Source organism: Pagrus pagrus (assembly GCF_965226575.1).
Source record: "Pagrus pagrus genome assembly, chromosome: 24".
NCBI classification, from domain to species: Eukaryota; Metazoa; Chordata; class Actinopteri; order Spariformes; family Sparidae; genus Pagrus; species Pagrus pagrus.
The window spans coordinates 822543-839625 of NC_140206.1; the positions used below are offsets into that span (position 1 = coordinate 822543).

General features: G+C 47.2%; 2 protein-coding genes across 4 annotated transcripts; one reads left to right on the forward strand and one right to left on the reverse strand.

Annotated features, from left to right (window-relative positions):
- Positions 1-3796: 3796 nt before the first annotated feature.
- On the forward strand, positions 3797-8400 carry LOC311252949 (uncharacterized protein; the record flags this gene model as incomplete). Its single annotated transcript, XM_084346613.1, has 4 exons — positions 3797-3873; positions 5830-6609; positions 7212-7498; positions 8374-8400. Exons 2-4 carry the CDS (start codon positions 5838-5840, stop codon positions 8398-8400), a joined length of 1086 nt encoding a protein of 361 aa, XP_084202739.1. The 5' UTR covers positions 3797-3873; positions 5830-5837.
- Positions 8401-8698: 298 nt separating this feature from the next.
- Positions 8699-15207, reverse strand: fbxo3 (F-box protein 3). 3 transcript variants are annotated; one of them, XM_084347316.1, is made up of 12 exons: positions 15079-15207; positions 12986-13075; positions 12450-12613; positions 12254-12368; positions 11976-12180; positions 11645-11690; positions 11200-11284; positions 10988-11110; positions 10750-10865; positions 10515-10622; positions 10309-10391; positions 8699-10094 (listed from the first exon to the last, which is right to left on the reverse strand). In XM_084347316.1, the coding sequence occupies exons 1-12, from the start codon at positions 15168-15170 to the stop codon at positions 9951-9953; spliced, it is 1371 nt and encodes a 456-aa protein (XP_084203442.1). In that variant the 5' UTR covers positions 15171-15207; the 3' UTR covers positions 8699-9950. The 3 variants fall into 3 exon arrangements, with proteins under 3 accessions (XP_084203442.1, XP_084203441.1, XP_084203443.1); XM_084347315.1 differs by having other exon boundaries at positions 8699-10097; XM_084347317.1 differs by lacking the exon at positions 15079-15207 and adding an exon at positions 13352-14291 and having other exon boundaries at positions 8699-10097.
- Positions 15208-17083: the final 1876 nt, after the last annotated feature.

The following is a 17083-nucleotide window of genomic DNA, read 5'->3' on the forward strand; positions in this document are numbered from 1 at the left end:
GACCTCTTCAAAATAAATCCCCAAATTTGAGGTTTTTCATAATAAAAACACAACAAAAAACTCAAATGGCTGCAAACAAAAGCTTTTGTCACCTTCAGAATAAAAGCATCAACTCAAAAATGTTCCAGTTCCCATAAAACATCCAGAAAAGTCCATCTTTCACAATAAAAGCTCAGAATATTTCACGGTGAAGTCGCCTCCAGGTTTCTGTCTCAGTTCTACTGCAGCCAGGAAACTTCTTCATCCCTTCACAATAAAACCCTCAGACTTGTCAACACCTCTCCACGCGTCCAGAAACGGGTCGGGTCCAGAAACGGGTCGGGTCCAGAGACCTCTCCACAGTAAACATGATATTTCTTGAGGAGTGGCGTCGCTGTGCTCGGCGCTGCCTCTCCGCTCGGCTGCTCTAATCTTCTAACAGGGATTATCCAGGTCTGCAGATGGCCTGAGGGACAGGTATTTACCTCAGCACCACATGTTGCTTGATACCGAGTCAGACCGGGTAATTCTGGATTCAGATCACAGTCAGACGACACAAGGTCAGCGTCGAGCAGGACCGACTCCACTCCAGTCTGCTCCAAGAGGTTCTCATCAAAATGACAAGTACTGTGAGTCGTCCTCCCTTCAGACCCTGCGTCCATTGGAATGGACATGACATATTTCTGTCTCTTAACCAAAAAATACTCTGTAATTGAATGATGTCAGCAATGCTGGTTACTGATTGGATCCTGATTATCCAATCACAATTATTTCATCACTTTGAGCACGCTGTGAGAGAGTGATAGACATCGGACAAGACAAGAATGGCATCAGTTTAAAATAAAAAGTTTGCCCAGCAGAAAAAATGCAGGTCTGAAGGGGTTAAAGACACCACGAGACACATCCAGCTGGAGGAACATCTGAAGGGAACCATGTGAAGAAGAAGAAGAAGGAGGAGGAGAAGAAGAAGAAGAAGAAGGAGGAGGAGAAGAAGAAGAAGGAGAAGAAGAAGAAGAAGGAGGAGGAGAAGAAGAAGAAGGAGAAGAAGAAGAAGAAGGAGAAGAAGAAGAAGGAGGAGAAGAAGAAGAAGAAGGAGAAGGAGATATCATCTCTTCTCATGAATGTCCATGGTGACTGGCTCTTCTCTTCTTCTTCTTCTTCTGTCATTCTCCTTATTTAATCTTCTCTGGTTCTTCTTCCTCCTCATATCTTCGATCCTCTTCAGATCTTCAGGTCTTCCTTCTTCTTCCTTCCGTCCTGCTGCCGCTGACTCACCAAACACCAGATGAGGATCGAAAACATCCCAGAACTTCCTCCTGTTTGTCAGATGAGATCTGGAGCGAGCAGAACCTTTTCAAACACGCAGCTGTTCACATCTTCACCTCAGGAGTTTCCTGTCTGGGTCTCAGTCGTATTGATCTAATGATCTAATGATCGGCTGATTGGCTGATTGGTTTAGTGTGCAGAGAGTCATGCTGAGGTCACCTGACCGACATCAGTCAGCCACGTCTCCTCTGACAGTTTAATGTCTGTTCCCGAGGTGAACACCATGTTCTCCACTCCGAGGAGGAACTTCTGTCAGTGACTGATGGTCTGACAGGAAAAATGTAGAAGAAGAAGAAAGAAGGATTTAACTGCTGTGTGTGTGTGTGTGTGTGTGTGTGTGTGTGTGTGTGTGTGTGTGTGTGCGTGTGTGTGTGTGTGTGTGCGTGTGTGTGTGTGTGTGCTGATACTGTGTGTTCACTCAACAGACTCACAACGAGCAGAGAAGGACAGCAGGACAGACAGAGCCAGAGGAGCAGGAGCACTGCTGACACCTCCTGACCTCAGAGTCCCTGCTGCCTTACAACAGTCACATTTCTGAGTTTCCTTCAGTCTCAGTGATCGAAGTCTCACGTCCACGAGCTCGCTGCTAGCAGGACGTGCTAACAGCTGACTCAGCTAACTGCACTTACACTTTTAGTTCAGGAGACTTTCCATCAGCGCTCGTCTGTGAACTGCTCCTTTGATTAACATTAAAGGTGCAGTCCGTGTGTTTCTTGTGCCGACGTCGGCAACTTTAAAGCTGCAGGTCGACATGTGTGTGTGTGTGTGTGTGTGTGTGGTAGAGAAAAACAGCTGTGTTTTGGAAGCTGAATGGGATGTTTCAGCCTGCCTCGACAGGCCGGCAGACACACACACACACACACACACACACACACACACACACACACACACACACACACACACACACACACACACACAGTTGCACGTGTCAAACCTCAGCATGCCTCCTGACCCAAAACTTCCACTTTTGCCACAAAGACTCAGCTTCAGCCCGGAGTATCTCCTCCAGTACTACAAGTACTAGTACACGCAGTAACCATGGCAACGGGAAAGAAGGAAGGAAGGAGGCCACTTTAATTTGAAAAAATACTCAATCTGGTCAACACCTCTGTTAATCTCTCTCTCTGTGCTCAAAGTAAAGCTCGCTCGACCATCTTTCTTTAGACACACACACACACACACACACACACACACACACACACGCTGTTATCTCCCTAACCTTTTCTTCTGTGTGTGTGTGTGTGTGTGTTAACAGAGTCCTGACAGCTAGCGGACAATATGACCTACATCTGAGCGCACACACACACACACACACACACACACACACACACACACACACACACACACTTTTCTCTGCAGCATTTCTACATTTTAAAACTTCTCCATTCATCCTCGTCCTCCCTCTATCTCGACCACTCTCTCTCTCTCTCTCTCTCACTCGCTCACCTTTAGCGCAGAGCATGCTGTCCTCGCTCGCCCGATGTCGCTCAACGTGTGTGTGTGTGTGTGTGTGTGTGTGTGTGTGTGAAAGTGAATCTCAGCAGCAAAGACTGAAAGTTCACACACAGATCTCTCCCTCTCTCTCCCTCTCTCTGTCCCTCTGCCTCGCTCTACCACAATAAAAGCCCCCTCCCTCCTCTCTCTCTCTCTCCTATCAAACCAAAGCTCGCTCGACCCTGACTCCCTCTCCCTTCAGTGGAAGAAGTAATCGAATACTTCAGTAAAAGTAGCAAAACTACACTCACTGCAAGTATTCTCACTAGTAACTAAAGTAATCAAATAAATGTAGTGGAGCAGAAGTGTAAAGTAACAGAAAATGGAAGTACTCGAGTAAGGCACCTTGAATTTGTACAGTTACAGTACTTGATTAAAAGTACTTAGTTACTTTACAGATTACATGCTGCCTGAGAGCCAAAGCCATGTAGTTTTAAATTAATTCATGATCTCCCCCAGTAGCCAATTAGAGGGCTGCATGATGAAAGTCAAACACACCTGGACAATGATGTCACGCAGAAATGGCTGATGGGAGATGTAGTCGTCTCTTCCCTCCACAGCAGGTGTGTGCTTCAGACAGAAATAGCTTCATTAATCACCTTAGAGTGGCCTGGATACACACACACACACACACACACACACACACACACACACACACAGTTTAACCCAGTTACTCAGCAACACATGATTCATCTATAAAACAAACTACAGATTTCATTTGTAGTTCTTCAGGTATCTGGTTCAGAAACAAACCAACAGCAGCTTTAAAAATCTCTACATGTTTTATTTATTTTACAAACGAGTCAAAAAATAAACCTAAAAAATAATAATTAAAAGAATTAAAATGTATTTTATTAATACTGACGCTGTAGATTAATTTATCTCCATTTAATCTGAGAAATCACTGAGTTTGTTGCAGAGCTACGATCTCGCGGTAATTGAGATTGGGACGAGAGCTTGGTTAGCGGGATCGTTGTGATTGGTCAAGCGCCAGACTGCTGAAGCGAGCGGGTTGGTTGTGCCGGAGGTAAACAGGAAGTGAGCGTCGGTGGCCGAGCGGGCCGGAGCTGGTCGGTGAGTTCCGTTCAAACGCGATGATTTAATAAAGTTTAGATTCATCTGCGGAGTTTCTGACCCGCCTGTTCAGGCTGAGGAGCCTTCAAACACATAAACACACCCGGCTGCCGAGGCAGGCCGGCTCACTTTACACCATTTCATTGTGTTTTAAGCGCGTTAGCCTCTGAGTTAGCGTGTTAGCTTCGATCCGCTCGTCCCTTGTTTCACAGCGTGGGTCAGCAGCGGCGTCTGAACTGTTATTACATTACTACGATAGCAGAACAATCAGTTATACAGTCATAAAGTCAGGCTCAGTCATCGTCTCCTCCTGATGATATAAAGTCAGGCTCAGTCATCATCTCCTGATGATATAAAGTCAGGCTCAGTCATCATCTCCTGATGATATAAAGTCAGGCTCAGCCATCGTCTCCTCCTGATGATATAAATTCAGGCTCAGTCATCGTCTCCTCCTGATGATATAAAGTCAGGCTCAGTCATCATCTCCTCCTGATGATATAAAGTCAGGCTCAGTCATCGTCTCCTCCTGATGATATAAAGTCAGGCTCAGCCATCGTCTCCTGATGATATAAAGTCAGGCTCAGCCATCGTCTCCTCCTGATGATATAAAGTCAGGCTCAGTCATCGTCTCCTGATGATATAAAGTCAGGCTCAGTCATCATCTCCTGATGATATAAAGTCAGGCTCAGTCATCATCTCCTGATGATATAAAGTCAGGCTCAGCCATCGTCTCCTCCTGATGATATAAATTCAGGCTCAGTCATCGTCTCCTCCTGATGATATAAAGTCAGGCTCAGTCATCATCTCCTCCTGATGATATAAAGTCAGGCTCAGTCATCGTCTCCTCCTGATGATATAAAGTCAGGCTCAGCCATCGTCTCCTGATGATATAAAGTCAGGCTCAGCCATCGTCTCCTCCTGATGATATAAATTCAGGCTCAGTCATCGTCTCCTCCTGATGATATAAAGTCAGGCTCAGTCATCGTCTCCTCCCGATGATATAAAGTCAGGCTCAGTCATCGTCTCCTCCTGATGATATAAAGTCAGGCTCAGTCATCGTCTCCTCCCGATGATATAAAGTCAGGCTCAGTCATCGTCTCCTCCCGATGATATAAAGTCAGGCTCAGTCATCGTCTCCTCCTGATGATGTAAAGTCAGGCTCAGTCATTGTCTCCTCCTGACTTTATATCTTCATTCTGAAACTCATTTCTACTGCAAATGTTTCACAGAAATGAATCAAATAATGATAATAATAGTAACAAATAAATAAAGTATGAAGCTTGTATTGATGCTTCAAATGTCTGTCATTGTATATTTATGGATAAATAGAGAATCAAGTGTATTCAGACACATTAGATGATCTGGTATCTGGAAAAACTTCAGAAACAGTCAGTCAACATCACGTTCGCACGAGGCATCGAAACGTTTGTCCTTTGATAAAGGTTGTTGCCTACATGCGTGAGCTCCGTCAGCGACTGACACTTGTTGTTATTGTGGTTATATAAACATTTACAAACGGTGTTTGAGTTTATTGATATTCTGACGTCAACATATCGGCCGATAAACACATTCTTCTTTAATGATCCATCAACTGTGTTCATCAAACAGTCGTGACAAAGATAAGAAGTAAACTTCACTGAGAACGTAATAATTATAAATTACTAATACAATGTTGTCATATTGTTGCATATCGGGTGACATATACGTCGTTACGGGTCTGAAGGGCCAGCGGCAGGCGGAAATATCGTCCAGCAGTTGGTCGTCTCTATTAAATGCCAACAAAAGCAGTTTGTTTCAGACCTGCTCAGTCTGTAAAGTGTCCTGGGACGACTAAAGATCGATGTACAGGCGGAGCATGAATGCACCGTGACGTTTGGCTTATTTACGCCTCAACGTATGAAAACAGATGTTTTTTGAATGCGTTAAACTTTATCCGTCTCTGTCCCGCCTCTGCAGAAGCAGCCATGTCTGTCCTCATCCAGACTCGTGGTGAAGCGGGTGGCGGCGTGGCGGCTCACCTCCAGTGCCCCCTCTGCGGCCATTACTCCAAGAGTCACGCCCACCAGCTGTCCCACATGGCGGCCTCTCACCCCACCTGCCTGGACGCCGTAGCGGTCGGTCGCCTCGGCAACATCGTGATGTACCAGAGCACGGCCCGGCTGTTCCACTGCTCCGACTGCTTCTACACCAGCCGAGACTTCACCAAACTGTACAAACACATCATCTCCAGACACTGCACCGACGAGAGGGAGGGCGGGGGAGGAGCCGACGACGGCAGCGAGAAGGGGGAGGAGGAGGAGGAGGAGAAAGACGCTCGGAAAAGAAAGAGGAGCAGCGAGGCCGAGGAGGAGGAGGAAGTGGAGGTACACGAGGAAGACGGCGCCCCCCAGAGGCCGGAGTCAGTCAAAGGAGACGTCGAAGGCGATGAGAGCGTGCTGATGTTCGACGGCGCCGGGTACCACTGTCTGATCTGCGGCTGGAAAAACAAGCTGAAAGGTCTGGGCATCAACCACGTGGTGCGGAAACACGACATCCCCAAAGCGTACGCCGCACAGGCCATCAAACGGGATGCCGCCGCCGCCAAGCAGACGGCGAGCAGCGGGGCGGAGGAGGAGGAGGTGGCCGGGCTGAGCGCCGAGCTGCTGAAGGAGGAAATGGAGGCCACGGCCAAGGTGGTCCGCTTCATCTCCAACCGCTTCGTGTGTCTGATCTGTGGCTGGAAGACCAAACTCAAAGGTACCGAGTCACAAAGGTCCACTGCCGATGAATCGATTAGTTGCATGGTTCATAAAATGGTGACGGATGTCTTGTTGGTTGTTTTGTTGTTTGTTTTGTTGGTTGTTTGTTTTGTTGGTTGTTTTGTTGGTTGTGTTGTTGGTTGGTTGTTTTGTTTTGTTGGTTGTGTTGTTGGTTGTTTTGTTTTGTTGGTTGTTTTGTTGGTTGTTTGTTTTGTTGGTTGAACACAGTTCTGTTTTTCAGGCCTGGAAATGTTGCATTAATAAATAACTCGTCACCGATGTAATATGGGAGCTTTAAGTAAATATGAAACAAGAAGCAGATCTTCATATGTTAAGTTACAACCTAATTACAAACCTGTTCTTGTGTGTTACTATTGATATCAAGTTTAAACTCTTTTTGTCATTTTAACAAAGTATAAAGTTGCCAACAACCCAAAATACTATATATATATATATATACAAATATACAAATATATGAATCCCTCATAATGTCAGACAGCAGGTTTATCTACATGCTTCTGCCCGACTCGTCTTCCTGCTGCCTGTAAGTCACTGGAGCTGTACCTGTGGGTTAACGCCTCCCTGTGTGCGTCCTTGCAGGTTTTGCCATCAGTCACGTGGTGCGCTGCCACGACGTGGAGCGTCCGTACAGCTGTAAGGACTGCAAACGCTCCTTCTTCCTCCCCAGCCGGCTGCAGCAGCACGTCAGCGCCTCCCACCGGCCCGGACGCTACGCCTGCCCCTTCTGCTGCTTCAGGTCGCACTTCCTGGGAGGCTTCAGGAGGCACTGCAGCCGCTGCAACGCCCGGGAGGAGGAGGAGGGGGGAGAGGGAGGAGCAGGAGGAGGAGGAGGAGGAGGAGGAGTAGGTGGTGGTGGTGGAGGAGGAGTAGGGGAGGGAGAGGAGGAGGAGGAGAACGAGGAGGAGGGAGAGGAGAGGAGAGTGGGGAGGAAGAGGAGGAGAGCGTCGGTGGTGATAAAGGAGGAGGATGAAGAGGATGATGACTGACGAAGACTCCGTCTGTTTCCACATTACTGTGATTTATGATGAAACCAGTTTACAGTTCAAATGTTACAGTTGTGTCAAACAGCATCGACTCGACAGTGAATAAAGCTTTTTTTTAATAATCTGAATGTTTGTTTCGAAGATGCTTTTATTGTGTTAAATGTCTTGAACTTCCTCCCGTGACTGACGCTTCCTCAAACTCTTCACACGTTACGAACACAGGACCTCTCATTCCTGAACTTTACGAACATTTGCTGCTTTCTGTAGTCGTACCTTCATTTTATGTTGCAGGTTATTAAAGTTTTCAGGTGTTTTCAAAATATTGAACATGTTCATTTCTTCAGGTGATCACTGGAGACACCTGCAGGCCAAAAGGTTTCAGGCAGAAAAGTAAAATACAACAGAACAACAGGAGAACAAATGTCATGAAACATGCAAAAGTTTTAAAAGGCACAAAACATTATTACTGATCAACTTGTTTTAACGAGCGTACACTGAGAGGTGACGCTCGTGAGGAGAAAGTCTTGTTCCTTCTTTAATCTGCTTCCATGAGTATTTTTATCTCTTAAATCGAAGAATTAGGAGGAGGATCATCTGTCGCTGTGAACACGGTGTGATGATGAGGGAGAAAACCCCAGAAGAAGAAGCAGCAGCGTCCAGTGATCATCCATGATCCAGAACTTCTAATAAACCAGCTAACGTTCATCTGTCAGGATAATGAGACTAACTCATCATGTGGCTGTTCTGTTGGGCCTCAGGACGCAGTTAACCAAACATCATGTTGACGGTACTTCACAAGCAGGTTGTGTTTTCTGTTTGTTTGTTGTTGGTTGTTTGTCTGTAGGATCACACAAACACCACTGAACAGTTAAATAATGTCGTTCTAGTTAAAAATGGAGTTTTTATTAAACTTATTTCTTATCTGCGTTAGAGACACTTCACTGTTCTATAGATTCATCTTAATGATATGAGTGTGACCATCATCACACGCACTTCACATCAGTAAAGAGTGAGTGTGTGTGTGTGTGTGTGTGTGTGTGTGTGTACCTGCCTCCTGCAGTGAAGATGACATCATCAGCCCGATCACGTGACAGTAAACAGTCTGTGTTTGTTGTTTATTTAGCCAAAACATACAAAACAAACCCACCAGTCACATCAGAGCGACACAAGTTTCAGAAAACAATGTGAAGCACGACACACTCTCCTGCTTCCTCCCGCCAAAATAAAAGCCCAGTTTGTTCTAGACAAATCACACTCTGCCGGCTGTTCAACAAAAAGCTCTGCGCGATTAAAGACTTGACATGATTCATAAACCAGAAGAAAACAGCTGTTCAACTCTTTTCCACTGCAGGAAGTTAAAGTGACGACGCGTCTCTGAAGCTGCTTTTTGTCACCAACACCACAATCACAAACACTATCCCAGTCCGACATCATGTAACATGCTGCTAACTGCTAATTAGCCGTCAGAGTCATCAGTTTTGCAGGAACTCTGTCTTAAACACAAGAATTGGACAGATCAACACTTTGACCTGATGATGGCGCTACATGAACGATTCATGAACGTCTTCACACAGTTTGATCTGAAATATTTTGAAACTTGTTGAAATGTTTCGTCCACATTAGCCGCGCTCACATTAGCCGCGCTCACATTAGCCATTAGCACGACTAAACTCATGGATCACATGACCGTGTTTAATTTAAAGTACTCTGAGCAGCGAGCGTCTGCTGTCGTCTCAGGCTGCAGACGGCCAACACAAGCTTGACTGCCTGTAGTCTGAAGGAGAAGACTCAACATGGAGGACGACACGATCAAACAGCCCGTCGGTTCTGCAGAGTTCAGGCTGCGTGAGGCTCGTTTGGTTCCTGCAGTAGAAAAGAGATATAAGATTAAAGAACCCAGAACCTTCTGACGGAGAGACCCGGCTCTGAGACCCACTGCAAGTCTTCACCTCGACTCAACTCGGCTTTCTCTACATCTAAACTGGAAGTCGCAGCAACGGCGGCGGCCATTTTAATTTCCCCGCAGTATCGATAATCCTTTCAGCCGAGGAGACGACGTCGCTGTCGCTGTCCGAGCTCATCCAACAGTTTCATATCGTAACAAGAGAAGTTTAAACAAACAAAAAATATTTTCTATAAAACTTCGTTCACATTTTTCTTCCGTTTGACTGACGGCTGGAAGTCGACGCGGTTCTGTCCCGTGTGTGGCTCCGGTTGGTACTACCCGCCCCAGAACCCCCACGCTGTCCGTCAATCATCATCCATCAGATCTGGATAACTGACAGTCCGTCTGGTTTCCTTGACGACGCTGCAGTGGGGGTGTCGGGGTCGGAGGTCAGATGTGTCGAGGGCACCACGCTCCCTCCAAGGCAGCCATGTTGATTCCTCTCAGGTCGCCGAAGTCGTCGCCGTCTCCGTCGCAGTACTCGCCGTCATCGTCGTGGTCGTCAAAGCGAGTGGTGTAACTGGTCGATGCCTTCTGCTGTAGAGACACCAGACAGCGTTTCATCACCTCTCTTCATGCAGGAACAGAAATAAACAATCTGGTTTCATTGCTGCGTCTCCCACAGAGACACAAGCTTCGGCCTGATAACTTTTAAAGGATCGATTCATTTAGGAAACAACATCTGCAGAAGTTAAACACATGAAGGAGCAGCAGCAACAGTCGTGTGGTAGTGTAACTGTGTCTTTACCGTCCGGACCACCGGCTCTCTGAAGGGAGGACACACCATGTGGAAGCGAGGGATCGCCACGTGGAAAACTTCCTCCTTATTGGCTACAAGAGACACGACGACATGAGACTGAGCATCACCGAGCTGAACCTCTGCACAGCTTTTATTAAGACTCATCATGGCTGTACACATTAATCTGAACACCACATCATCAACAAGCCGCTCACCCAGTCTGTGGAAGGTGTAGTGGCCCTCCATGTACTCTGACGGGGTGGAGAAGGTGGTGCAGCTGGCGTACTCGTGCACTTTTCCAGGCGTCATGACCGGAAACTCTCCTACACACACACACACGCACGCACACACGCACACGCACACACACACACACACAGATTGAGCAGGTGGTCTCAGCTGACCTCAGTGGATCTGTTCAGGTGATCATGTGATGCGATGCGAGCAGCGTACCGACCACGCCCGGACCCTGAACTTCCTCCACGTTGCCGTCGGAGGTGGTGATCTTCCAGTAGCGGCTGTCGAGCTGACAGGCAGCTTCAGGCGAGGCGCCGCTCGACATCTCTATCCTGAAAACACAGGAGGAGCCTCGCTGTGAGACGCATATAAAGATGGACGACCGGTCACAACTTCCTCCCGCCGAACAAAAATGAGGTGGATGTTACTTGAGGAGCACGTCGCCCGGCCGTACCTGATGCGGTAGGTGAAGAAGAAGTGCGGTGGATGGACGGAGGACAGCTCTGGCAGGAAGGAGGTAGAAACGGAGACGGTGATGTCACCGGTGGTCGCCACGCAACCTTTATCGTGCACATACCTGCAGACAGTCATGAACATGTCGGTCGTTGAACGATCGTTGACAAGGCGCAGACTAAAGAGCTGGTATCTGTTCACATGCATTTCTACCTGAAGATCTGGTCTCTGATGATGGGATATTCTCCTGTGACCACGTTGTGGACGTACGTCGTGAACCACTCCAAGAAACAGGAACCTGAACGCACAGGAAACTTATTATTCTTCACCGTCCTTCTGTCAGACGGATGTAAACAGGAAGTGTGATGTTGTTGTGGAGTCACGCAGCTACAACTTGAGATGGTTTTAGTCAGAATGTGTTCACATGTTGTCAGATAGTCTCCATTAATATAAGCCGAATCAGCTGTTAGCAGTTCCTGTTAGCAGTGAGCTCGTGGATGTACAGACAACTATCACTGCATCACTGTGAGACTGAAGAAATCTTAAAAACATGAAGATTCTCAGTGGAGTTCTGCTCTTATACGAAGCGTCTCATATTTATAAGTTTAATCTTCAGGAAGTTTAAATCTAAAAAGATGTGAATGTTGACTGAACGGACCTGTGATGAACATGTCGATAGCTGAAGGATCCTGAGCCGTCTGATCCTGAAACACAAAGACAGTCATATGTTTTAATACAGTCTTTAATCCACTCCACTTATATTTATTACATTTATTTCATAATCTGCCACAAAACTTCTTCGTTGTCGTTTGAGTCTCTTGTTGTTAAACCATTTGTCCACTCTGAGCCGCCGTAGAGACGTTGTTCGACTGAAACCTTTTTTTTTTTACTTCTTCTCTGAGGGAAATTCATCACTAATTAGTTGGTCAAAGTTTTTCTCTCAGCACTCTTTGTGAGGTTTATTTTGACAGGACAGGAAGTTTACGTACGGGGCAGGGGTAGAAGCTCTCGAACATCCGGCGCCCCTCCGCCGGCTCCAGAGCCATGTACTGGCTGAGCCCGGTGTGGAAGCAGAAGGTGAGCGGGAGGCAGCGTCTCATCCCCTTCCTCTGCTGGAAACCTCCGGCCGCCGTCTCCACGTCCAGCAGCACCTCCGACCGGTAGTGGTTCGACAGGGACATGCTGCCCATCAGCCTGCCGACAGACAGACAGACAGTAAGACCGAGAGACAGACAGACTGGAGGAGACTCATCGGACTGATACCGACCCGGGGATCACCAGTTTCTGTCCGTTGTGGATGCGGTACGAGCAGCGGTAGTCGTCTGGAAGTCTGCAGCTGATCTGAGCCTCGATGTCGTTCAGCTCCACCTCTGTGGCGCCCTCTGATGAGGAACACAAACAGACAGTGAAGACGCAGGATCACAACAGCTGGAGGACGTCTGTGGTCGCTGCCGTGACGTCACCTTTGAGCGAGGCGATCATGCGTGGACACCTCTGCTGCAGGAAGCTCTTCAGCTGCTCCCAGGCTCTCTTCAGCACCGGGTAGTACTGCATGTAGCGGCCCAGGTCTCTGTAGTACTGTTTGAACAGACAGTACCAGGACACACCGCTCTGCAGCCGGTCCGCACTGAACACACACACACAGACACACACACAGACACACACACACACACACACACACACACACACACACACACACACACACACACACACACACACACACACACACACACACACACACACACACACACACGACTGTTAATGTAGACAAACAGCAGGTTAAGCTAATTCACCACAACAAGATGACTTTGTCATTCAAAGGTCAAACGATGGAAGTCGTCTTGTGTCTCTTCATAGTCTTGTTGATCACACAGCCTTCAGTCTTCATGCTAAGCTAAGCTAAATTCATCCTGACTCCAGCTCAGAGTTTAAAAGAGAAGAAGTGTTCTTCACGATGTTGAACTGTCCCTTTAGTCAAAGCACAGTGAACAGTACTCACTCTGTGAGCAGCCAGTGTTTGGAGCAGAGTGTTTTCCACAGCGGGTTGTGTTTGGACAACTCGTTCAACCTCCGGCTCACAAAACTACAACTGGAGAGAGACGGACGTTAATCAGCACATGTAACAACAGACACACTGTAACAAACATCCTCAGCCTGTTTCTGATCCTTACAAACTCAAGACTCTACGGTTTCATTAGTATTAAAATTACTCTCGTAATATTTAAATGCTTTCACCAAACCCGTGATTTCACCATCCGCACATTAGTCATTACAGTCTCCACATTTTCTGTTGCTTGTCGTTATTCATTTAAATTGCCATTTCATTTATTTACTCTGAATTATTTAGTCAATAAACATATTTAACCGTGTGTCGTTGTCTGTGCAGGTTTGCTTTTGATGTGGAGAACCGAGGGAAACTGTGTAGAAGTCACTGCTTCAGTTATGAGATTGAATAAATTGATCTGAAATTGGAGGGGGAATCACAACATCTGTGCTGTCGAATGGTTTGACAACAGGGCCGTCACACTTGTGTCATCCTTTGCTGGACCTGAACCTGTGCAGATGATTCAATGCTGGGACAAAGCCACCAGAACCTACATTGAAGTTGAGAGGCCTTACATTGTTGGTGCCTACAACAAGTACAGGGGAGGTGAGGATTTGTTGGACTCATTTACAGCCAAAAGTTCCCCATCAAATCCCGTCGCTGGTACATGTACATCTTCTGGCACACCATCATCCTCGCTGTGGTCAATGAATGGCTCCTCTACGAGCGGGACTGCAAAGCTCTCAAGATGTCTAGCAAAGAGACAACGAACAGGAGACAGTTTCAGGCACAGCTAGTATCCTCTCCCGTCCTGGTGAACACAACACTCCAAACTCCAAAGAGAGGAAGAGAGGAAGACCCTCTTCAGGCAAAGGGAGCCCAGCAACACAGACAGTGACATCAGGAAGCCCTCTGAATGTCGAAGAGACCATCCGAGAGATGTGCACACCTCCCATTGGATGTACGCAAGGACCTAGTTGCGCATCTCCCAGTGAAGACAGGGAGAGGACGCTGCAGACACTGCGGTAAAGGACACACCAACACGCAATGCAGCAGGTGTGATGCTCACCTTCGCTTTTCAGAGGACAAGAACTGTTTTTGGGACTTTCACTACCAATGAAAGTCAGTCATGAAAAGAAAAAAAGGAATGAAGAAGTTGTTAGAAAAAGCTAGTTTTATCCTGTTTGAATGTTTTTTTTAATAAATGACTTCATAAAAATATGACTATTGTGTGATTATTATTAATGTGACATACCTTTATGGGGCTAAGTTAGCAATCAACCCTGCAAATCAACCCTCAGCTGTTCTGACTTGTTGTTCAGACAACCTGAGTACAAATACAGAAATTCTGCTCCCAACCGGGCCAATGCTGCAATATTACACCATGTCTCTGTGACAGTACTTCAGTACTCGTCTTACTTTAAATCATATGAAAACTTCCTCCACTGCTGAAAATCATCCAACAATAATTAAAGTCCAGTCTGATGATATCATTACTTTATGAAATGTAACCATGTTAACTGTCCACTGCGAGCTAACAAACGTAAACAAACAGTTAGCAGCTGTTAGCAGGATGCTAACTGTACTGAAGCTCTGGTTCTGACCTCCATGTTAGCTCGATGCTACATGACAGCTGCTGTTTGTTTGTGCCTGCAGTGGCTTCTGTCAGGAAACACCAGCAGCGTCTCTCTCTGCCTCTCTGGTAGGGTTGGCACTAAATAAACAGCTAGCTTACATGCTAGGATAACGAGCTGCTAGCTTGTGGTCGGAGTGAACGTCCTGTTAGCCGACAGAAGCTAGCGTGACAACATTACACTGACAGTAACTTCTCTACGTCTCCCCCGGCCACCAGCAGCACGGGTCTCTGCGGGCTGTCCTCGGCTCACTGTCACTGCTGCCGTTTGTTCGTGTTGTTGTTAGCCGCCTGTTAGCTTAGCAGCAGCCGCTAGCCCGCTGCAGCTTGTTTACTTCCGCTCTTTAACAAACAGACGCTGTTTCCTGTCAGTCTGAGCTCGGGGCTGAGGGCGGACCGGCTCTCAGATACATACTGGATCAGGTCTCTGAAGCCCAGGAAGGACAGGACGTGCAGCAGCGGGTCTGAGGGGAGCTGGTCCATCCGTAACTCCGTGGAAGCTGCCATTGTTAGCGCCGCTTCTTCTTCTGCTGCTTTTAATGGCGTCTGCTAAACAACGTGAGAGAGGAGCAGCGCCCCCTGCCGTGTGTGGGGCAGCGTGCAGCAGTAACACACTCACAAACACTCACTCTCTTCACACCAGGCTCGCTTCTCCCTCTGCAGACTGCCAGCTGACTATATAACAACAACAACAATAAGCTAAACAGAAGGTCAACATCTTAAACGTGACAGGATGTGCGATTCAAAATAAATATTATATTTATATATTTGTGTCTCTGTGGTTGTTTTGTGAAGATTTCAAAGACCCGTCTCACTGTTCGTTTTATTACATTCCCGACATAAACACCGTTTTGTTTTGTTTCGGTCGGCTCTTGAGCGTCTCGGCCTGTCGGCTGTGAGGTAGCTGACCTGAGCCATAAGACACCTTTGTGTCCTCATCAGGGAGTCGAACCCTCTCACTGTTAGAGTCGGCTCACTTCTGCCTTCATGTAATACTTCTTCCATCGCTGTACACAAGTCAAACTACAGCAGAGTGTTTGTGTCTCGTACTGCCTGATCGAACCCTGCCGACAGACCTTCACCTCCGTATCTGAGAGTAAATATTTGCTCTGCGTTGTGCCGAGTCAGACAGAATCAGTGGAGAATCAAACGGACTTCAGCGTGTGTTCAACTGCAGTTTACCTTTTACTTCATTTTATTCACTTCATGTTGTTCATTTGTGTTGTTTGAACAGTTTTCCAGGTGTGGGCGGAGGAAAGGGGACAAGATCTGAACCCTGATGTTAACCCGACCTTTGACCCCAGCAGCTGGTCGTTTACACAGCTGACGTCTTTACAAACAGCTGAAGAACAAAAGTTCATACGGTCACTGCCGATCGGTCACAGAGATGCTCAGACCCATTGTCATTCCCTCTGGCGCCACCGTCAGGTACAACCAGGAAGGAGCAGAGTATCAACATCTAGAGGCAGGTATTAGATCTTATAGGCAGCTTAGGCACCTCTCCATCTATATACATGTAGAGATGTGTTGTTGACTTTATTGTGCATTCATTATATTATTGTATATATAAGTATATTCACCTTGTTTGTTTTTATCAGTGAAGACAACTTCTAATACAATATCATTAATAAAACACTGAAATGTACCAAGCAGCCAAAGGCCTTAGGGACAGCTAGATTATCAATACATTGATCAGAGCTGGGTACAAGCCCCAATCCCAAGATGTATCGCTGATTTAGAGGAACGTGACAAAGAGCAAGAACATCCAGGGGACGTGCCGGACCAAGTCTGAACGATAGAGGTCCCCCTGTGTCTGGAGTCGGCTCTGACCCATCAAGGTACGAACTCACGTCTTGTGAGATGGAGCCAAAGACCAGAGGTCCCAAGGCGTCAACCTGGGCTTTGAATTCCCCAATCCCAATCAATCAAGCATCCACGGGTGATCCAGATCTGATCCATGGAGGCCCCACCATGGATCAGACTGGCCTCTGATCCATAGATGCATTGCCACACAGGCTGTCCTGTGGTGTCTGGCATCAGGGCGTTGCCCGTGGATCCTTGAGTCCCATGGGTTGCAATATCTGCCCTCCGTGGATTGGATTTGTTCCAGCTCGTCCTTCAGATGCTTGATCACATCAGGATCTGGGGAATTCAGAGGCCAGATCGACACTTTGGCTCTTTGTCTCTGGCCTCACCTCGCAACCTACAGGACTCAAGGATCCTACAGGCTGGTGCCAGACACCACAGGACACCTCCAGATGTCCTGTTTCCATGCCTAGACAGCCCAGAGCCAAGTCAGATCCATGATGGGGACTCCCATGATGCTTGATTAGATTAGGATCTGGGGAAATCAGATACCAGGTCTTTGTCTTTGGCCCATCTTGCAACCCACAAATCGATCCAGTGGTGCCAGTCACAAC